This window comes from Anolis sagrei, chromosome 3 (genome assembly GCF_037176765.1).
Source record: "Anolis sagrei isolate rAnoSag1 chromosome 3, rAnoSag1.mat, whole genome shotgun sequence".
NCBI classification, from domain to species: domain Eukaryota; kingdom Metazoa; phylum Chordata; class Lepidosauria; order Squamata; family Dactyloidae; genus Anolis; species Anolis sagrei.
Window position 1 is genome coordinate 45,568,176 of NC_090023.1, and position 18,398 is coordinate 45,586,573.

General features: G+C 37.0%; 1 protein-coding gene across 4 annotated transcripts in view; it reads right to left on the reverse strand.

Moving 5' to 3' along the window:
* The window catches only part of CBLB (Cbl proto-oncogene B), a 102,802-nt gene that overhangs the window by 30,936 nt on the left and 53,468 nt on the right, over window positions 1–18,398 (reverse strand). For all 4 annotated transcript variants that reach the window (XM_060770676.2, XM_060770675.2, XM_067466639.1 and 1 more), the window contains exons 5-9: window positions 13,441–13,597; window positions 10,705–10,826; window positions 7,939–8,076; window positions 7,264–7,351; window positions 5,504–5,635 (exon numbers count right to left, since the gene is read on the reverse strand). In XM_060770676.2, coding sequence (XP_060626659.2) covers window positions 5,504–5,635; window positions 7,264–7,351; window positions 7,939–8,076; window positions 10,705–10,826; window positions 13,441–13,597 — 637 coding nt within the window. The remainder of the gene's footprint in view (window positions 1–5,503; window positions 5,636–7,263; window positions 7,352–7,938; window positions 8,077–10,704; window positions 10,827–13,440; window positions 13,598–18,398) is intronic.

Sequence of the window (18,398 nt, forward strand, 5' to 3'; positions counted from 1 at the left end):
AAAACACAAAACCACAGAGAAGACCCAACCTAGTTTTTATTTTGTGGTGAGGGCAGACACAGGCCAGATCAAGAGATATGGTTGCTATTGGCAACCTTGCCAATGTATTTGCACATTTCTGCTTCAGGCTTTAAATTAAACCATGATTACACAAATGTGTGCAGAAACTCATTAAAATGCTTTAATATAATTAAATGTTCCATGCATATATTATTAATCAGTTCTACCTATGCAAAAGTGAAATAAATCACCATTTTATAGAATGCGACCCTCTTAACTAACCAATATGTTTCTTTCAACATTGATCTGTACTCTGCTTTCCCCCATGACCCTTGCAAAGCTTTTTTATAAAAAAGAAAATGGTACAAATAAAATTGATCTTCAGTATAAAATAATATTCAGAATTTGAGTTCACCGATGATTTTTTTGTAGAGCAATAACACAAATGTCTCACTACGAGAAATAAGCAAAGGCAATCCTTCTTTAGGCATGTCTAATGAGCCATTATGATAACAATTAAACTCTAACCACTGGCAAGTAACAACTGGCACTGCTACAGTATGGCCCCTTCATCAATGCATCAATTATATAGAAGTTGAATTTGCAATGAAGTTTGATTAAACAGAAAATGTGACTGCTGATGAAAGAAAAAGCTGAATGCTTCATTTTTTTTATTGTAGTTCACTTCAGCTTTTATTTTAAAAAGGTGTTTTGTTTGGGCCAGATTTTTGTCCCCACTGACACATAGAAAGAGATAGTATGAAATTAACATCTGCATGTTTTCTTCCGTGCCTGTTTTTACAGCTGCTCCACAAGAAGACCCAACAGAGCATGTAGTCCCTATTGGTGAAAGGAGGAAGAGGTATTTGCAAAAATCCCCATCACTTCTATGGTTTTTCACAGCTTACTTCCTCTGATTCCAATAGGGAGTGGAAAGGATGGAAGTAACAAAACAATGTTAGAAATAGAATCCAAAATATATTTATAGTACTTGAGCACACATCCTGGCCTAAGATTATATTGCTGGTTGAATGGTCAATGAATTCCACACCCATTCTCCTTTTCATTACTAATTTATAAAATGCTCTTGAAGAATGTATGCTAGAAAAATATTGCCTGCTCATCCAGCCATACTTGTGCACTGTCATATACTGCTATTTACATACTACCCCACTCCCTCTTTGTTCACCAGGGAAAATGTTCCAAAATATTCAATGGATGACTGAAACGATGCATAATATAGATCCCTATTTACACAATGTTTTTTTCTATACATATATATTAATTACAAAGTTTAATTTATAAATTGCCCACATTAAAAGATTAACATAAAAATAGAAGAATTACAACACTATACTGTAAGAAAATGTAATAATATATCTCTCAAAATATCTTATCATACTGTACTCATCTTTCTTATTGTGATGATGTGATAAGATGAAGTGAGGTGAATGACACAAGTATTATGACTTAGTGTTACGCTACTATTGATGTTCTGAGAGTATGTCAGAGGGATTATTATCTGCTTTGGATGATCCTGGTTCATTGAGCCAAGACAATATTGATGGTTGAGGATTCTCAATAGTTCAATTTTCTCCAAAACATCTTTAGGAAAAACATTGTGATTGATAGTTAACCACCCTCCTTAATCACCCTCCCGGTTGGTTAAGGAGTGCTGGGAGGGACTACGAGAACCCTTAAGGAGCATCATCAACAGCTCCTTGGAGCAAGGAATTTTTCCAGATTGCCTTAAAGAAGCAGTGGTCCACCCTCTCTTGAAAAAACCAAGCCTAGACGCCGCCGTACCTAGTAACTATCGCCCAGTTTCAAACCTTCCATTTTTGGGCAAGGTGATTGAACGGACAGTGGCGGGGCAGCTACAGCAATTCTTAGATGAGACTGTGTGTTTGGACCGCTTTCAATCAGGCTTTCGTTCAGGTCATGAGACAGATTATTCTGGTAGCTATTACTGATGAAATTTGTCGTCAGTTAGACCGAGGCGGATCAGTGCTATTGGTACTCTTGGACCTCACAGCTGCATTCGACACCGTGGACCATGACTTACTGATTCATCGATTGGCTATGTCTGGTGTACGAGCTATAGCCCTTAAATGGTTCAATTCGTTCCTCCGGGACCGGAGACAGAGGGTGGAGTGGTTAGGCCAAAGCTCTGAGAGCTCCTGCCTTTGTTGTGGAGTTCCCCAGGGTGCTATCCTTTCACCCCTGTTATTTAACATCTATGTCCGACCACTTGCTAGACTGGTGCGGAGCTGTGGCATAGAGCACTGCCAGTATGCAGATGATACCCAGCTACTCTTGCATCTCGAACCTGGGACAACCGCGATCCCTGAGAACTTTAAGCTGTGTTTGGAAGCAGTGATGAGTTGGCTGCGAGCGAGCAGACTAAAAGTGAATCCTGCAAAAACTGAGATACGCTGGCCCGGCCAGCCGCCAGAATTAATCCAGTCTCTGCCTTATTTCGATGGGGAAGTTCTGGTTCCGTCTGCCACTGTTAAAAGCCTTGGGGTTGTGTTGGACTCAATACTGACGATGGAGACCCAGATCACTGCCGTAAGTAAGCAGGCCTTTTTTCATCTTTGCCAGGCAAGGAAATTGGCATCCTACATTTTGGTGGAAGCATTGGCAAGGGTAATCCACGCAACCATCACCACTAGGTTGGACTATTGCAATGCCTTATATGCCGGCCTTCCGAAGTCAACAACCCAGAAGATTCAGATGGTCCAAAATGTGGCGGCCAGGCTGCTAGCAGGATCATCTATAAGACCCCATATTACACCGATTCTGCAACAACTGCATTGGCTACCAATAGAACATCGGATCTCTTACAAGATACTGATCCTGACATTTAGAGCTCAAAATGGCCAAGGACCTTTATATCTTAGGGACTGCCTCATTTCTTTTTTCCATCAGTGGTCACCTCGATCCACCCAGGAAAATCTCCTATATATACCCGGCCCGAGGGAGCTACACCTGGAAACTACAAGGCGTAGAGCTTTTTCGATCTATGCTCCAATTCTGTGGAACTCATTGCCTCCATATGTTAGAGCAATGTCGGAGTTGCAACCTTTTGTAAAAGCGCTCAAGACTTGGCTTTTTGGTTGTGCATTTAAGTAATCAGATCTAATTTGCCAAATAGTCACTGTTAAATGTTTTTATGTTGCATGTTTTTATATTGTGAGATGCTATTTTAAATTCTAAGTCGCTCGGAGCATCTTGGTGGAGAGCGACTAATTAAGAAATAAGGTGAAGTGAAGTGAAGTTGTTGTCTTTTTCTTTTTACATCATTGAGTAATCATATGGGTGATTTTAATGTTGCATTCCATCCAACTATCCCATTCCACAATGTGGTCCTTAATATTTGGGCAATTTGAAAAATATTGGCAAATTTCAGCAACGTCTACATTGCTGGTTCTGCTTCATTTTCATCTTCATCATCTTCCTCCATAGATGACTTAACAAGTTATTGCAATTCATCATTTCTTAAGACTTCTCAATGGCCTTCAGTATGTTCTTTCACTTCTCTATCCAATCTGTCAGCAAATCCTTCCCTACCAACATGTCTTGCCATGTAAATAATCTTTCTGACTTTTCCATTACCAAGAAGTCTTTAAACTCATTCACAACTCTACTCCATAACTTCTTCTGGCAGGCATTTACAGATTCTGGTTTAAATTAATCCAATGCTGTTTTGAAGGATGTGATTGGCTCATCAATAGTGAATGATTTCCAGCATTGCATTATGTCCACAATAGAGTATGCATCCATTGCTGATCAAATGTGATCAAATACAAGAGGTGTGTGGCTTTGGCAAAATGATTGATGCCTTGATCTAGGGACTGAAGCACTGAAGTGTATTTGGAGGTAAAGACAACCTCAACGTTTTCATTTTTATAGTCATAGTAAGCATATTCAGGATGTGTTAATTGCCTATTATTAACAGCAGTTTAAATTCCAAACCTTCCTCTTCCAAGGATTCTTTTTCCTCTCAATTTCTGGGATGATGAATTGATGCAACCATTCTGCACGGTTTTAAATGCTTAGTTAAATTTTTTTTAACTTTGATTGTTTACAATGTTTTATATTTATCTGTTCGATTACTGTTGATTTTGTGTTGTATTTTAATATCTTAGAAGCCACTTTAGGTCCTTTCGTGGGACAAAGCGGAACATAAATAAAGATTTATTACTATTACTCCATAAACAAAATGGCTGCCACGCTTCCTGATTATGTTGCCAGAACATGACAGACATTTTTTGTTTTTGAAAGTGTGAGGTCTTCACCCTGGCTTTATCATACGCCCTGTAGAGTTGCACATAGTATCAGTTAATTTGTCCTTCCATGTTTTATGCCCTGGTTCCTCTTTTGCACTTTTATGAATGTAGGTTCCACTGAGTATCTACTTTTATCATAACTGAAGATATGCTTTGGATGGTATTTTTTTCCCCTATTCAATTTCCTCAACTCTACTCGATGTGGCAGTAGCTTCTTTGTTGGCAGTCACAGGCTCTCCAGTAATTTTCATATTTGGGGGGGGGGGGGCAAATGTATTAATGAATCAATGCAGTCATCCCTACTTGCTGTAAAGGACTTGGTGTCAGAAATTTCAAGAGATTCCTTGCTAAAGTATTTGAATAGGCTCAGTGCTTTCTGGTTCAACATACTGCTGTCAATTGGAACACATTTTCAGTTCATGTCTTCCACCTACCAATTAAATGTCTTTTCCATCTTAACTAAGTACTTACCGTGCACTGCAGCCATAGTTGTTGCAGGTTGAGGTATGACATCAAAACTAGCATGAATTTCTTTCTTTCTTCAGAATTTCATGAATAGAAGATTCATTTTTGCTATAGGTCTTAGGAACCTAAACATACATTTTCCCTTTCCTTATTAAGTTGAGAATGTTGCCCTTTTAACTTAAACATATTATGGTTTATCTTTGGCACATCCAAATTGCCAGCATCACTACTCTTGTACTTTGGGGCCATTATTAAGTAAAAAAGAGTTATGTAACACAAGCACTGTGATACTGCAACAGTTGATCTGATAACTGAGAGGGATACTAAGTGACTAACAGGGAGGTAGCATACACAACGTGGACAAAGGGATAATTTATGTCCCAGGCAGGATGGCGTGAGATTGCATCAAACAATTCAGAACATGGTGCAATTTAAAACTTATTTCTTGAATTTTCCATTTAATGTTTTCAGATCATGGTTTACTGCAGGTAATTGAGAACACAAAAAGTGAAACTGTGCAGGGGAGGGGGGGTAATACACTTATTACTAAGGTAAAAATTCACCTTTCTTCTAACTCTCATGACTGAGCAATCATAATCAAACAGGTTATGGAATTCTGCATTTATCTTCTAAGAAAGACTTTCAAAATTTGGTACCAAAGACACTTCTGCATACTTCCACCAGTAGAGCAAATCTGACTAGTAAAAGAAGTCTAACTGTGACAGTGTAAAAGAAAGACAACCTACCTGCCATGCTGTAAGGCAAGATGTACACATCAGATGCCCACAAGGTTCAATCTTCACATCTTTATCATTTTCGGCACAAATTTTACAAAGTTGGAATGTGGAACCCATTTCACAATACAACTCATATTGTTCCTGAAAATGAGACTACTGTAGTTACTAGTTATTCCACTACTGTAGTGCGTACACAGGTTGTTAAGTTTAACAAAGTTTAAGAATGGTTTGATAACCCAGCTTTTGCTCCTTAGCAATACAGTACACAAGTGAAGCTATAAAATTTTGAAGACATTGATGTGATACAAAAATAAGCTTATGACAATATTTTAAATTTGTATGCCTTGTTTTGTATGTAAATCTATACATATACCATATGCAATAACTTCCCATTATTAATTACAAAGGAACCTGGGTTACTATGAAGACAAATTAATTATGGAGTAAAATTCTACCAACTGTACAGTCCACTCCACAAGGAAAAAACCAGCACTATCATATTTATTCATTATTTATGATATTTCTATCCCGCCTATCTCAAACCCAAAGGTAACTCAAGGCGGCTTACAACCAGGAAGCCATTTGATGCCTTAACAATATACATTTAAAATCACATTTAAAACAGAATTCAAAAGTTGCAGAATCTTCATTTGCAGGATCATATACACACATGTGGCTGTGGCAGAACTGTGAGCATTGAGATCTGATGGAAATGACTGAGTTTATTTCTTCAAATTAATCAAGGCAAAGTTAAGACTTTTTTTGTTGGAAACCAGAACTAAACTACTCCTTGAAATATGTTCAGGCTATTTATCTTTCAGAAAATCTTGCCTTTAGTCAAATCCTGCTCTTCCTCCTTAATTACATCTACTGCCTTTACAGCACATAAAACACAAATCAAAGATGTGTTCAAAAGTTATAATTTTATAACATTGTATATGTTCACTTTCAGAAAGTTGATATTTTATATTTCACTTAACATTTACATTTAGATACCAATTATGTCTCAGTTAGCAACAAAAAATGACAAAAAGAGTATAGTATATCCTACAGCAAGAAGCACAGAATTAATTTGCATTGCCCATGTAGCACACAGAACAGCATTACATTACTTTATTTCAAGCTGTACTGATTTTTTATTCATACTAAAATATTTTTCTTTTTTTTTTATAAAGTCAAAACTAATGTTAGCAAAAATCTAACCACAGCATACAGAAATGCATTAGAAACTCTGTAAAACCAGAACAGGAAAAAAAACCCAATCTCTAAAAGTTGAATAAACCATCAATATTTTGTGGAAAAACAAGGGATCACTTCAAACACTAACATATAAGATTGCCCAAGAACAGCATTAACAAAAATTTAATCTGCATGAAAATGGTTACAGATTTATTACTAAATTACACTGTTAAAAAGTCAAATAAAATGTTAATATCGTTCAAAGTATCATGAAATAAAACAAACAGAAATAGCCAAAATTAATTCATATTTTACCTTTGATATTTTCCTGAAGACTGAAACAATTAGAGTTTTACTAAATAGATATACTTAATGAACTAAACACTTTTTCAAGAGTGCCTTCTAAAAGCCCACCTTCTGCCATTTTTTTTAACCAACTTGGATAATGGATTTCATACCTCTGGGTATTTAGTACCCTTGAAATACACATAGATTCCACAAATATAACTTTCAATTTTTAGAATTTTTATCTATTATTTATGTTTTTTATTGATTGATGTGTTTATTCCAATTGATAATATGCAGCATACCTGTGTAACTTTTATGTGATCATGTGGGGTGGGCTCACAGAGTCCTGTCAAATCAGGATTATAACTCCGTCCATCTGGGTAGAGATAGCTGGATTGAAAATAAACATCGACCATTTTACTTTGCACAATTTGTAACCAACTCTAAATACATTTCTATGTGCTCAAGATAATCAAATTGCTAACACCTTTTGGAAACAAAAAACTAGTGACTTTTAGATTAATCTGATAAAAACTAGACAACAGAAATTGCTTCATTCTGTCTCAAGAAGAATTTTTCCACAAGACTATTAAGGTAAAGTGAAGTGAAGGTTCCAAAGTTCCCCTCTTCCCATTGTTTTTTTCTGATCATTTCTTCTCAGTTCTGGACATCATTGCAAGAGCAATATTCATATTTTCCACCAGAATATCATAGTTGCCTCTAATTGTATCCCCCTTCCTATTTGTGTTTCAATTTCACTGCAGTCTGCATATAAATTCTATCTCACCTAAACTGAGGGTACAAGAAAACTGTTCATTGTTTTCCTGCTTTATATTCTTCCCTGAAGAGTTATGAGATAAAAGGGAAATAATGAGTCATTGCAATCATGATCTACCTAAAGTACCCCCTATCCTTAATTGCAATCCATGAACCAGAAATTCCACTTTGTATTTGAAGTAGTAACCATTTCTACTCACAATCCTTCCCGGCTGCCATCAATCAGAGCTTGAAATAAAGGCTTATTGTGAGGTATAGTCTGTAAAATATTTCCATCACCAGTGACATATCCAATGGCCCACTGCCCTAATCGAGTACAACTTAGTCTGAAAATATAGCTGCAAATCAAAGGAACAAAAGTGTATTTAGTGAAGGGGGAAAATCATCATTATTAAAGAACAGTATCTGGATCAGGGCTTGATAACCGTACCCTTCTACATGTTTAAAACTTCACTATAAGTGATCAGATGTCTTTAATACCCTGGACTATACAAAGATAAATCAGACTACACAACACCTTATTACCAACAATTTGCTCAGTACTTTGCAGATAAAGTTGCTGCAAAAAGAGATTCACAAAGGACCTGGGCAATATGGTTGATGCAGACACAGTAAATAACAGGTTATCTAGTTCTAATGCACATTTTACCCATTTGTACACTTCAAGGATGAGCACAGGTTACTTGGATATGTGACTAAATCTAATTTTAGTTCCAGCTAGATTACTTTTAAAACGAATGGGAAACATTGCTTACTACCCTATAAATCATACATATTCCAACTGGTTTGCTCTAGTTAGAACTAAAATTGGATATAGCCCATCGTTAATTGACTTGAAGAGGCTTGTATGTATAAAACACAGTTAGGCTAAACTACGGCTATGGATTGAAGATTAAAAAAGAAAGAAGAAGAATTGAAATTTTGAACAGATGATATGTAAAAGCCGTGGCTTGGGAGGGGAGCACAGTGATAAGGGATAGATAATACGTATAAGCAAGTAAATAATAGTAGATGCCAAAAGTTAAAAGTATGGTAGATTGTATTGAATAATATGTATCTGCTGTAAAACAAACAATGTATAACAAATGTATTGGACTATGATAAAACGTTGGTTTTTTTTTTTAAAAAAAAAAACCAAAAACAAACTATGGCTTAACATTGTCTGAACAATGTGAGGTCAACATTAGGAATTTTTTAGATACATAATATGTGATATGCCAAACATCTCTCCAGCTACAGAAAGAGTTTATTTTGTTCTGGGGCCAACAGCATGAAGACTATCTACTACATAAAGTTAGAAATGCATCAGAGAAACTTAGAAATAGTGATGAAGAATGAAGAATGAAGGACAGGGAACTGAGCTAAGAAAATAAGGCCACATAATCAAATTATTGAAGCACACCAATAAAGAAGATCAAGTATGATTTTACTGTTGCACTGCTGATTATAGTCCGCTGACTACTCAGGACACAATTCCTATTAAACTTGTGTATGTGTGTGTTTTAAAAAAAGTGTTTGTGGTTTTCGCAGAAAGCTTGAAAATCTACCACAAATCTACGAATACTCAACAAATCACAGAAGAAGTCCATATTGATTAAACATTTATATAGTTTTCTCAAGTGCATCTGAGTTTTTAAAAAGCAGTATGAGTCAAACTATCATATCAAACAAACATCAGGACTTTAGTCTTTCATTACATGAACAACAGCAATTATGAACATTGTATTAAAGTAGAGGCTCAGGTTTAGAAAAGGCAGAGGAACGAGAGACCAAATTGCCAATAACCACTGGATAATAGAGAAAGGCAGGGAGTTTCAGAAAAAAACATATATTTCTGTTTTATTGACTATTCTAAAGCCTTTGACTGTGTTGATCATAATAAATTGTGGCAAGTTCTTGGTGGTATGGGCCTACCAAATCACCTTATCTCTCTCCTGAGGAATCTGTATAAGGACCAAGTAGCAACAGTAAGAATTGACCATGGAACAACAGGTTCAAGATTGGGAAAGGCGTACGGCAGGGTTGTATACTCTCCCCCAACCTATTCAACATGTATGCAGAACACATCATGCGATGTGCAGGGCTTGAGGAATGCAAGGCTGGGATGAAAATTGCTGGAAGAAACATTAATAACCTTAGATATGCAGATGCTGCCACTTTGATGGTGAGGAAGAGCTGAGGAGCCTTCTAATCAAGGTGAAAGAAGAAAGCGCAAAAGCTGGGTTGCAGTTAAACATTGAAAAAACCAAGATTATGGCAACAAGAATGATTGACAACTGGGAAACAGAGGGAGAAAACATGGAGGCAGTGACAGACTTTGAATTTCTAGGTACAAAGATTACTGCAGATGCAGACTGCAGCCAGGAAATCAGGAGACACTTACTTCTTGGGAGGAGAGCAATGACCAATCTTGATAAAATAGTGAAGAGTAGAGACATCACACTGGCAACAAAGATCCACATAGTTAAAGCAATAGTATTCCCAATAGTCACCTACGGATGTGAGAGCTGGACCATAGGGAAGGTTTAGCGAAGGAAGATAGACACTTTTGAACTGTGGTGTTGGAGGAAAGTTCTGAGAGTGCCTTGGACCGCCAGAAGATCCAACCAGTCCATACTTCAAGAAATAAAGCCTGATTGCTCATTGGAGGGAAGAATAGTAGAGGCCAAGATGAAGTACTTTGGCCACATCATGAGAAGAAAGGAAAGCTTAGAGAAGACAATGATGGTGGGGAAAATGAAAGGAAAAAGGAAGAGGGGCCGACCAAGGGCAAGATGGATGGATAGTATCCTTGAAGTGACTGGATTGACCTTGAAGGAGCTGGGAGTGGTGACGACCGACAGGGAGCTCTGGTGTGGGCTGATCCATGAAGTCACAAAGAGCCGGAAACGACTGAATGAAAGGACAACAAAGAGGCTCAGGCCAAATGACATGTTTCTAATGATGTTTGAGTTAAAACACATTACCTTCCTGGTTTGGTGCTGTATTTCTGTAACCGTGCTTTAACTTCATCATAGGTCAGAAATGCCATATATCCAGGATGTGTCACAGCTAAGAAGTTCCAGTTTCTTAATATTGAACTCCAAGGCTAAACAAAAATTGAAAAAAAAATGTACAGTATGTGTCCCAATTCTCATCTGAAAACATTGTCAAGTACTTGCCCTCTATTACTATTATAGTCATATGAGCTACTTTAGCCCAAAATGGAGGATTCGTTTAGGTACTTCTGTCTGAATCTGGATTGGTAAGCCATGGAAATTTCAGATTTTTTTTTCCAAACTATAGTCCCCCCCCCCCCCCCGAGTCCTCAGAACTGGTCCTCTGCTTAAATAGTTTGAGGACCCCTGGTTTAGTCACTCAGTTAGTAAATTACATCTGTGTCCCATTCCAGTTCTAAAAAATAAATAAAACACAACATCCATTTTAGGAGGTATGAGTGTGTGAAAGAAGCGGAAAATGAATTTACATAGTCATAAAGGAACCAGAAGCCAACAGTCAAACTAGCTATAAAATCTTGGTGTCAATATTTAAATCTACTGTATACTAATGAAAAACCTTCTCCCCTTTACATATAACATATAACATCTCTGCTGATTATGAGATGAGCCAATTGCATCTAGTGCTGCAAGTAATTTATCACAGCAGTCATGCACATATCTAAATATGCAAACTACTATGATCACTATTAAAATTACATTACAAAAAATGTAAGTAGGTCCTATTTTAAACTCTCATACCAAATGTTTCATATGTCCATCTTCAACCTGCACTCAGACAGAAAAGAATGAGAATCTTTTCTCACTGCTATTATTCCTTAGTTATTATTCTGAAACTTAGAATGTTTTAATGTACATGAAAAAAGCTTTAAGAAAGAATCAGAGAATCAGATACAACAGCAAACTAACTAAAAATATACTCAAAATTATATAGATATCTACCAGAGGTCTACAATAAATAATAGTATGTTGTATCCCAGCTTGACCTGAGGTACAACATAGCTAAAATACCGAGATAAAACATAATACCATTAAAATACAAATATTAAAACACAGATGGCAAATATTAAAACACCAATATTAATAAAGGTAAAATTAAAAATCATTGTTTAAAATTTACTCGGTAGAATCAACGCAGAGTTGAAAGAGACAGCATTGGCGATCTAGTCCAACCCCCTGCCATGCAGGAAAAACACAAAGTATCCCTGACAGATGTCATCTCTAATGGATTGTCTTACCCTGAACGGTTGGTGTGTAAAGGGTTGGTCTACTCTGAAGGTTTGGTGTGTAAATGGGTTGGTTTAAAAGGCAGAAGCCAGGCCCCTGCTTGTTGAAGCTAAAGCAGGCTCAGGGGTGGAACAGTCTATGCAGTATCTAAGGCAGAAGTGCAGTCTGATAGGCTGATAGAAATTGGGGGGGGGGGGGGAAGCTCAGTAGCTGGAGGTGGGCAAAACTGGAGCCAAAAGAAGAAGTTAGCAGCAATTTTAAGATCAGTTGTAGAAATGGTGGTGAAGAAGGAGGAACTAAGAGACTGAAGGGAAGGAAGGGAACTGTTTTGTAATAGGAAAGAAACCTCTTTGAGGAATAATAGATATATACAGTGGTGGCTCTCCACTGTTTGGCCTTTCTGTGAGTGAGGGTGTGTGTGTGCACTGATTTCCATCATGGTTTCGCCTTGGGCCAAACCTCGTGGTTTGCCTTTTGTTCTCCATCTTTGTGAGTCTGCCTGAGGCAGATTCTTCCCTCAGTCCTTCATCATGTGTGATCATTGGGAGGTGGATTTCTTTATAATTAGTATCCTTTACAACAGGTGGCACCTGGTGGGATATTCCTATATTAGGTGACCATAGTTCTTTATACCATACAGCCTGTTTAAAAGCCTCTAAAGAAGGAATTTCCACCACACTTCCCATAGGCCTCCCAAAAGACAAAAATCTTTAATTGTGTCAGGACAGTTAGCTGTCAAATCTCTTCTGGCAGATCCTTCTACAGTCTTGGGGTGGCTGATTAAAAGGTCCTCTGGATAACAGTTGCCAGTCAGGTTTTGACTGGATTAAGTAAATGTCCCTCAGCAGACTTTAGTGTCTGCAGAGGATTATAGCCCTTTTTCAAAGACAGTTTATCCAGGTATTTGTAGATATTTGATTAGATTGTCTTTGGAATGCCTTCAGATTTTACAGTTCTATGGAATTCCAAAGATTGTCCACTTTGAAGAAGTATTGAATTTTTATGAGACTAGCCGTTCCCTGCCACACATTGCTGTGCCCTAGTCTGTGTACATGTGTATATGTGTTTCTCACCCCCTAGGGGTGAGAAAAACAGTATATAAATACTGCAAATAAATAAATAAATAAATGCATGCGTATATGTGTGTATATGTATTTGTGTATATGTGTATATATGTGTGTTTGTGTATATATGTGGTTTTGCACATGCGTTGTAATGTATTTTTTTTTTTTGTTTTTTGGCTTTTAAAGTCTCTTCTGCTGTGTTTTTCAGTGTTTTTATGAGTGATGGTCAATTTTTGGCCTGATAGATGTATTGTGTCCAAATTTGGTGTCCATTCGTCCAGTGGTTTTTGAGTTATGCTAATCCCACAAACAAACATTACATTTTTATTTATATAGATAAATACACACATACACACTTGGCTGTAAGTATCACAGAAAAACGAAGTTCAGCAGTACATTCAGTTGTATATGTTACCTGAAATAATCTTGTGAAGATATCAAATTCAAAAATTGAAATGTAGTCATTGCAAGTTAAATCAATGGTAGATTTCAAAGCCATTGCTTCCAAACCAGAACTTATCTGATGTACTTCATGTAGACACTGCCGAAACACTTTCCAAGGCACTATGGTCCTATGTTTTTGAAAAAAGCAAAATAAAGGTTTTGTTGCTTGAGTCACAGTTTTATTTCCAATATGCTGTAGTTTCTAAAAAAGACTTTATATAAAATTGTTGTCTTCATTAAAAAAAACCTTTTTAACAAAAGGGGACATGATGAACACAGAACAAAGCCTAGAGTTCAATGGTCTCATTATCAATGTACTCCTGAAGCTTCTAGGTACTGCTTTCAAAATTATTTCATTTCATTTTTAGGACATTTCTATTTATAATTTCTGATTTTATTGGGTTTCCATTCAATTTACTTCTGATTTTCTGTTGCAGGTACCACTGCTGATTTGTAACCAAAACAACAACACCAATCCACAGGAGGAAAATGGTTTGAAGAAATTAACAAAAAATACTAACTTTTGTTATAAATCCTTTAAGCAAGCAAATTCATCACATATAAATTCAACACAAGCAGCTGAAACTCCTTCAAGAGATTTCAGTGCTTCAGGATTTGATAAGAAATGAAATTCATTACCCATAACAAATTCTAACAAAAAGTAGCCCCAAAATAGATCACCGAAAAATGAAATAATGGGACACACCATGAGAAAATAATAGGAATTCAAAACTTTTTGTATCTGGAAGTTTACATTAAATGCAAAAATAAATATTAACATACTAATTTAAGAAAACATTTATGACATTGTTGTGTTTTGTTATGTTTTACATTTTATAAGAAAATATACTTGTAAACTAAGTTTATGTTTCCATTGTTGAAATGTGACACAGGGAAAGAGACCAAAAAGAGGGGATGACTGACTTTAAAAGCCCAAGAACTACTGGATTAAACAGTAAGACTTAGAAATACTAGCAGAGAATGGCAGAGTTCACTGGTCTTTTGTAAGCCGCCCTAAGTCCCTCTTCAGAGGTGAGGAAGACAGGATATAAATGATTGAAATAAATAAATAAATAAATAAATAAATGCATTTATCTGCCTTTTAGTAACGCCTGAATCATAGAATCATAGAATCAAAGAGTTGGAAGAGACCTCATGGGCCATCTGAGAACCTTACCAAGCAGAAGAAATACTCAATGAAGCAGAAAATATTCTGCAAGCACTGCAGAAAGTGAAAGTACAGTCAGACTGAATATTCTTTTTTCATACAGTGGAAGAGGATATCTGCCCTTGCATAGCGTCTTTAATAACTACACAGCCTGCCAAGTGTTCACTAGCTAAAGAAAACTGGCCAAGCAAAGGTATTAAAATACAAGGAACTGCACCAACTGACAGAGGAAGACTTATAAAAACCAAACCACTGTGAAAATGTCTTCACTGAATCTCTTGAAATAACATTATTCATAGAGAAAAACCTGGTCAACTATTTGACACTTTTGAACTTTTTCGCGTATTGAAACTTTACTTCCACCCTGTTACTAAACTCAGGAGGTCGTATAATCCTTCTCAATCAACTGGTATTTAGAGGGCCATTCTGGACTAATAAAAAGCTCCAGAGATTTTACTTTGACAAGCTTCTCCTTATCCCTGAGTTGATTAAAATGAACTTCAAAGACTCCCCCTTCCGGATTGAACAATTGCTGTGAGAAAAAACAAAACCCCTTTTTAGTTTAGGGTAATATAATAATAATAATGATGATGATGATGATTATTTATAGGCCACCCTATAATGACAAATAAAAGTATGTAAATGTAGACATTCCTCTCAATTGAAATGTTTCTATGTCTGTACTACCAAGAAGATTAATGGACACAGATCTGATATTACAAACGGCAACATTTAAAAACCAGTTGCCAGACATTTCAAACTTCCTTGACACACAGTATGGGAAATACAGGTAACAATCCTTGAAAAAGAAAATTACAAAAGAAGACAGAGCAATTACTCAGAGAGTGTCTTCAACTTAGGGAAACTGACTTTGGGAAGCAGATTCGTTGATCACTGTAAAGATGTGAAACACATTGATCACCTTGCCAAGGCTTTTCAAAATTTAGGGCATGGAACACGATTTGCATCTTTCTGAATCCTATTACATCCTATTCCTCTCTTTCAACTGTATCAGTGTGCTTTATATAAAAGGTAAAGGTAGTCCCCTGACATTAAGTCCAGTCATGTCTGACTCTGGGGTGTGGTGCTCAACTCCATTTCTAAGCCGAAGAGCCAGCGTTGTCCGTAGACACCTCCAAGGTCATGTGGCCGGCATGACTGCATGGAGCGCTTTATACGAGTCCTTAATACCACTTGTAGTATATCAGAGGAAAGGAGTTTATGCTCACAAAAGCTCCTGCTAAAATAAAAGCCAATTCATCTCAAAGGTGCCACCACATTTATTTTTCTCCCTTCCTCTTTTCAGTGCGTATGTATTGATGGTCTCCATACCTGCCAGGGCCCTAAAAAATTAAAGTTCTGGGTCTCAAAATCTGGGATCTGGCTATCCCTGTATGTCAATTTCTTTATTTCTTTATTTACTTACAGTATTTATAATCCATCCTTCTCACCCCGCAGGGGACTCAGGGTGGATTACAAGGTACATATACAGGCAAACATTCAATGCCAGAGACACACAACACATATAGACAGACAGACAGAGGCTATTTAATATTCCAACTTTTCTGGCCACCAGAGGAGCTGTCGCTTAACCGTCTATCTGCGACACTGATGAAGTACTTCCTCATTCCCCACATGCTTGCTGGAGATTTTTAATGGCCTCGTAAATAAGTTAAATTAGCCTCTCCACATAAGTGGTACCTAATTTTCCTACTTGACAGATGCAACTGTCTTTCAGGCTGCAAAGTTCGACAACAAGCTACACAAATTGGCCAGAAGCTCACTCCAACCTGGGCTGGCTTCAAACTCATGACCTTTTGGTCAGTAGTGATCTTAATGCAGCTGACTCCCAGCCAGCCGCGCCACAGTCCCAGTGCTACTTCTGTACACCTGCACAGGGATTGTGCCTTTAGCCCAATGTAAATTTAAAATTACTATTCAGACTCACTACTTTTACAAGTTTTCTCTCAGTATAGACACATAATATTTTGTGAGAAATTCCTAAGAAAACCATTCTTAGACATCTGACTGCAAGAATGCAACTGTTCTTAGGAGCTTATATTCAGCTGGAACAATATATTTCTTTTTATAAATCACCACGGGAATATGGCTGAAAGGTGGTGTCACTATACTTGAATTACACAAGTAATAAAAATAATCAGTCCTGGAATTTGTCTAATTCAAAAGGTTTAAATGGGGATCAGCTTACAAAGCAACACTTGTAAAAACAGTTTTACAATGAATCTGTTACCTTTGGAAGAATTGTTTTTCCCCCTCCAAATTAGGATAATCGTTACACCGTTATACACTGCCATATGGTTTGGCAGAAAAATTAGTTAGTGATTTTGGGTCCCAATTCTGTAGCTTTTGCGACAGACAAAAATCTTATTAGCTCACTACTATATACACACAAGCCTTAGGAGATAATATTGCCTGAGAAATCCAGAAGTGTTGTGGCATGCGGAAATCTGACACATTTGAAGATAGCACCTTCTGTTTATGCAAAACAGGAAACCACAATGAACAGTACAAATACTGCAACAGATGCATTCAGGAACAGAGCTGCTGATCTGATTAAAGTCATTTCAATGCTTAAGTCCCTACCACTTTTGTCTTAGTCTCTAACACATCTATTCAGAAACACTTGATAGACCAATCAATATATTCTTTATATAGTACTCGTCTTCAGCTTATCTGCTTCCCTCACACTTAAAAACCGAACAAACACTGGCTCTATATCATAATATTAATAAATCTATCCACCCTGAGTCCCTTTGGGGAGATAGAGCGGAATATAAATAACATTATTATTATTATTAAATATATCATTACTATTAAGGCCAACAAGGTTCCAGTTCAATCCAGATTCTATAAACATGGCTGGAATGTGGTTTTGGATAATAAGTTAAGCTCAAACTCTGGTTATCCATAATGCCACAGTTTGATCCAGAGGAAGAATATTCTCTGCTGTCCACATTTCATAAACCAAAGTGAGGTTTCTATATTACGTATGCAAGAGGGAGCAACTGTGCCTCTCTACATGTATTTGAACTAATGCCTCATCATTGGCTATTTTAGCTAGGGATCTTGGAAATTGTAGACTAAAGCCCATCTGTGATTCATGAACCATCCTCCTCTCAAAAATAACAACCAGCGCATATGTGTGATAGTGGAAGTACTGAAAAAATGTTATAGTTCTATAATGTATATAATGAAGACATTATCATATTATGCGTGCCGTTTTCAAGATCTAAGGACCTCTTCACATGGGTCATTTCTGCTCCGTTTTGCTGCTTTTACATGCGGCTTTACATGTGGCTTGGATGGGGTCTACTAGACACCATCACACGATGCAAAGCAGGTCCCGCCCACATTCTTCCCAAAGTGGGGTAGAAACGCAGAAAGGCGCTTCCTCCACCACTATGAGGAGTTAGAGCAGGTTTTAAATAATTGCTGCTGCTGCTGTTATTAATATTACTATAAAATGCTGCTGCTGAATGCCAGGTCAATGAATGAAACAGCCAGCTAGGAATTAATTCTGGATGAAAATGCTTATGTGGCCTGCATTACAGACACCTGGCTGGAGGAAACTAGTGACTGAATGTTTTCTCCTCCCAAATTCTCTGCACACAAGAAAAATGAAAAAGTTGGTAATGACATTCCCATCACGAAGAAAGGAAGAAAAAATGTTTCATTGGATAAAAAAAGTATCACACTTTTCTTTCAATGAGTTTATGATGGTACAGGCATCATTTTATCTT